The sequence below is a fragment of the Nicotiana tomentosiformis genome, chromosome 8 (assembly GCF_000390325.3).
Source record: "Nicotiana tomentosiformis chromosome 8, ASM39032v3, whole genome shotgun sequence".
Classification (NCBI taxonomy): Eukaryota; Viridiplantae; Streptophyta; class Magnoliopsida; order Solanales; family Solanaceae; genus Nicotiana; species Nicotiana tomentosiformis.
This window is the reverse complement of record NC_090819.1, coordinates 132,231,252-132,235,253: the sequence shown is the minus strand read 5'-3', so window position 1 is coordinate 132,235,253 and position 4,002 is coordinate 132,231,252. Positions and strand designations below refer to the sequence as shown.

The window sequence follows — 4,002 nt, the reverse complement described above, 5'->3', positions numbered from 1 at the left end:
TTTAAGGTTTACAAAAGGTTTTCTACATAATACTTCTGAACAAACTAAGTAGGAAATACAATTTAAGAACTATTACAAAGTTACAACTCAACTAAGGACATACAATGATTTGTTGCGGGGAACTGGTCCGTAGTAGTGTTATTCTTTGTTCTTGATGCACTTGAGAGTTGATTGTTTGATCATCAGTGATCGTATGAGAGCATCAATGATTTCTCTAAATGAAAAAGTGATTTGTTTTACCTTCCTTGATGTTAATAATGCATTTGTGACATCATTAGGATGATGTAAGCAAGGTAGGTAAAAAATACTCCCCATAAAGTTGACTGCTGCACTGTTTCTGCACTATAGCGTGTGCAGGCAGCAACTTTACAGCTGGGGCAGTTGACTTGTATTGTTTCCTCGAGAAATGATAGTTATCTGTTCCCTCTGTTGTTCCTCTGACTCTGAAGAGTCGAAGCATATTACAAGCTGGAACATTTCGATCTTAAGGTCTTGAGGATATGTAATTGGTTCCTTATCTGGTTCTTGGCAGTAAGCTTGTTAGATCATCAAAACATAAAGCAAGATAGTTATAACCTATGAGATAACAATAGCGATAAAGATAATATTAAAAATTACGAGGGCTGCCTCCCCAGGAAATAAGCTTGAATTTGTTCCAATAACATTAAACCATTTTTCTGTTTTTGTGTTGACACGACCAATTAAGAAAATACTGCTAATATTTTCAGCCATGGTGAGAAGAAGAGAAGGGATTTGGCAGTTTGAAGAGAGGCATAAGAATGGGGTTTTAAAGTTTGATGGGAGGAGTTGTAACAGGGATAGATGAAGTTATGATAGATGAAGGACCGGTTAAGAAAAGGCGGCAGTTTTGGGAGTCGAGTCGATAATTATCGGGTTAGACGTTTGGGTTCATAAGACGCAGTGAAAAAAACTGATGCACTGATGATGTTGCACTTGTTTTATCCGTTCAAAATTGTGCATGAGAGAATAGAGAAACTACTAACTTGTGTCAGAGGAATCAGGTTCCCTGACAAATCTTGCATCTATAAGCTTTGCCCTTTTTACCAGCGTGAACTGCATCAACTGCCTATTTGATCTGTAATCATCATGCATGTCTACCTGTAACGGTATAGAGATGAGTTAGACATTTTCAGAAAATACTTTTTAGCTAATTTTACCTGAACATGTTTTTCATAGCCAATCAACGAGGGACCAGGTTCTCATTTGGGCTTTATCAATCCCAGAGCCAGACGATTTCTTTCAAAATATCCTCTACTCAAGGCCTTGGTAAATATGTCTGCAATCTGATCTTCTGTGCTGCAGAATTTTATGCAAATGATTCCTTTTCAACATTGTCTCTGAGGAAGTGATGGCACACGTCAATGGGCTTGGTTCTCTTATGTTAGACTGGATTTTTGGCCATATTGAGTGCACTTGTACTGTCGCATAGGAGAGGTACATAATCTGAGAACACTCCAAAGTCTTCCAGTTGTTGCTTGATCCACAGTGACTGAGCACAACAGGAAGCAGATGCTACATATTCCGCTTCTGCAGTTGAGAGTGCCACTGAGTTTTGCTTCCTTGTACCCTATGAGATTAGGCAGGAACCCAGGAAATGTTCCATTCTAGATGTGCTTTTCTTGTCCACCAGATATCCTGCATAATCAGCGTCAGCATACCCAATAAGATAGAAGCTATCACCTGAGGGATAGTAGAGAACCAGGTCCTGCGTTCCTTTGAGATATCTCAATATTCTCTTGGCACCTTTCAGATGAGATTCCTTTGGATTAGATTGAAACCTTGCACATAGGCCTACGTTGAACACAATGTCTGGTCTACTTGTAGTAAGATACAAGAGTGACCCTATAATCCCTCTATACATGGTCTGATTTACAAGAAAACCAGGTTCATCCATGTCTAGTCGGGTAGCTATGGCAATAGGGGTGTCGATGACTTTTGATGCTTCCATGTGAAACCTTTTCAGTAACTCCTTGATGTAATTCTGCTGACTTATCAATGTTCCCTTATGAGATTGCTTTACTTGAAGTCCTAAAAAGAAATTTAATTTGCCCATCATACTCATCTCGAACTCACTCCCCATGAGTTTTTCAAATTCTTCACAGAGCGAGTCAGTTGTGGCTCCAAAGATGACATTGTCAACATATACCTAAACAATGAGCAGGTTCCTCTCTCTTTTCTTCAGAAAAAGAGTGTTGTCAATTTTTCCTCTTGTAAATCCATTTTCTAAAAGGAATTTTGACAACCTTTCATATCAAGCCCGGGGAGCCTGCTTTAGCCCGTACAATGCCTTGTCCAGTTTGAACACATGCTCAGGATGCTCATGACTCTCAAAACTAGGAGGCTGCTTGACATAGACTTCTTCTTTCAGATAGCCATTTAGAAATGCATGTTTGACATCCATTTGGAACAGTGTGAACTCTATATGAGATGCAAAGGCAATAAGAATTCTAATGGCTTCCATTCGAGCAACTGGAGAAAATGTTTCATCATAATCGATCCCTTCTTCCTGATTGTAGCCTTGAACTACAATACTTGCCTTGTTTCTTATTGTATTTCCAAACTCATCAAGTTTGTTCCTGAATACCCACATGGTTCCTATGATTGTTCGATCTGCAGGTCGAGGGACCAGGTGCCATACCTTATTTCTTTCAAATTGATGCAGCTCCTCTTGCATGGTTGTGATCCAGTCTGCATCTTTCAGCGCTTCTTTGATGTTTTTGGGCTCTATTTGAGAAAGAGGGGCTGAAAATGCAAGTGAATTTCTGGCTCTTGATCTGGTTTGAACACCTGAGTCAAGAGGGGTGATTATGTTGTCAAGAGGATGTGAGCTTTTGTGCTTCCAGTTTGGTACCTGAATCTCATTTGTAGAGGACTCAGGTATATCTAACTGAGGTTCTTGGCTACTTCTTACTTCAGCAAGTGGAGTACCTTGGACTGCATCAGCAACTCTATTTCAGCTTCAGTTGGTGTGATCGTGGGGCCAGGTTCCTCTCGAAAGGATGGAGATCTATTTGTATCATCTTTTCTGGATTCCTTGACATGATTCATCATGTTTTCCTTTCCGTTTTCCATGTCGATAACTTCACCTGGAAAAGATAAAGGTTCTCCATCTTGGTCAACACGTTTGTCCTTCTCACATGAGAGGTGAGATTCATCACAGATCATATGTATACTCTCTTCAACACACTGAGTCCTTTTGTTGTATACTTTGTAAGCTTTGCTGTGGGATGAGTATCCCAGAAAGATTCCTTCATCACTTTTGGCATCGAATTTTCCAAGAGCTTCCTTTCTATTGTTGAGGAAAAAACATTTACAACCAAAGGTCCTTAGATGTGTCAGCTTGGGCTTCCTTCCACTCAGCAGTTCATATGGAGTCTTGTTCAGAAGGGACCTGATCATGCACATGTTCACCAAGTAGCAGGCAGTATTGACGGCTTCTGCCCAGAAATGCTTTGCGATCCCACTATCAATACTGTCCTTGCCATGTATTCAAGAGTTTTATTTTTCCTCTCCACAACACCATTTTGTTGAGGTGTTCTTGGAGCCGAAAAATTATTAGTGATACCATTTTCAGTACAGAACTCATCAAATTTGGCATTGTCGAACTCTGTCCCATGATCAGACCTGATGCAAACTATATTATTACCCATCTTCACTTGAATCTTTTTGACAAAAGCAACAAACGCTTTAAAGGTTTCGTCCTTGGTTCTGAGAAACAGGGTCCAGGAGAATTTGGAGTAATTGTCGACTATAACGAAGATATATTTCTTTCCTCCCCTGCTTGCCACCCTCACGGGTCCACATAGATCCATGTGAAGAAGATCAAGTGACTTTGAGGTACTGACTTCCCTTTTGGGCTTGAATGAAGATCTGACTTGCTTACCTTTTACACATGCATCACACACTTTGTGATTCTTGAAACTTGACTTGGGCATACCACGAACCAGGTCCTTCCTGACCAATTTGTTCAGCAACGTGAAG

At 40.2% G+C, this 4,002-nt stretch overlaps 1 protein-coding gene across 1 annotated transcript; it reads right to left on the bottom strand.

The window, feature by feature from the left end:
• Nucleotides 1–366: 366 nt before the first annotated feature.
• LOC138898177 (uncharacterized) lies at nt 367–3,426 on the bottom strand. The gene is made up of 6 exons (XM_070184219.1): nt 2,950–3,426; nt 2,660–2,872; nt 1,649–2,167; nt 1,460–1,588; nt 1,005–1,119; nt 367–536 (listed from the first exon to the last, which is right to left on the bottom strand). Exons 1-6 carry the CDS (start codon nt 3,424–3,426, stop codon nt 367–369), a joined length of 1,623 nt encoding a protein of 540 aa, XP_070040320.1.
• Between the last annotated feature and the right edge of the window lie 576 nt (nt 3,427–4,002).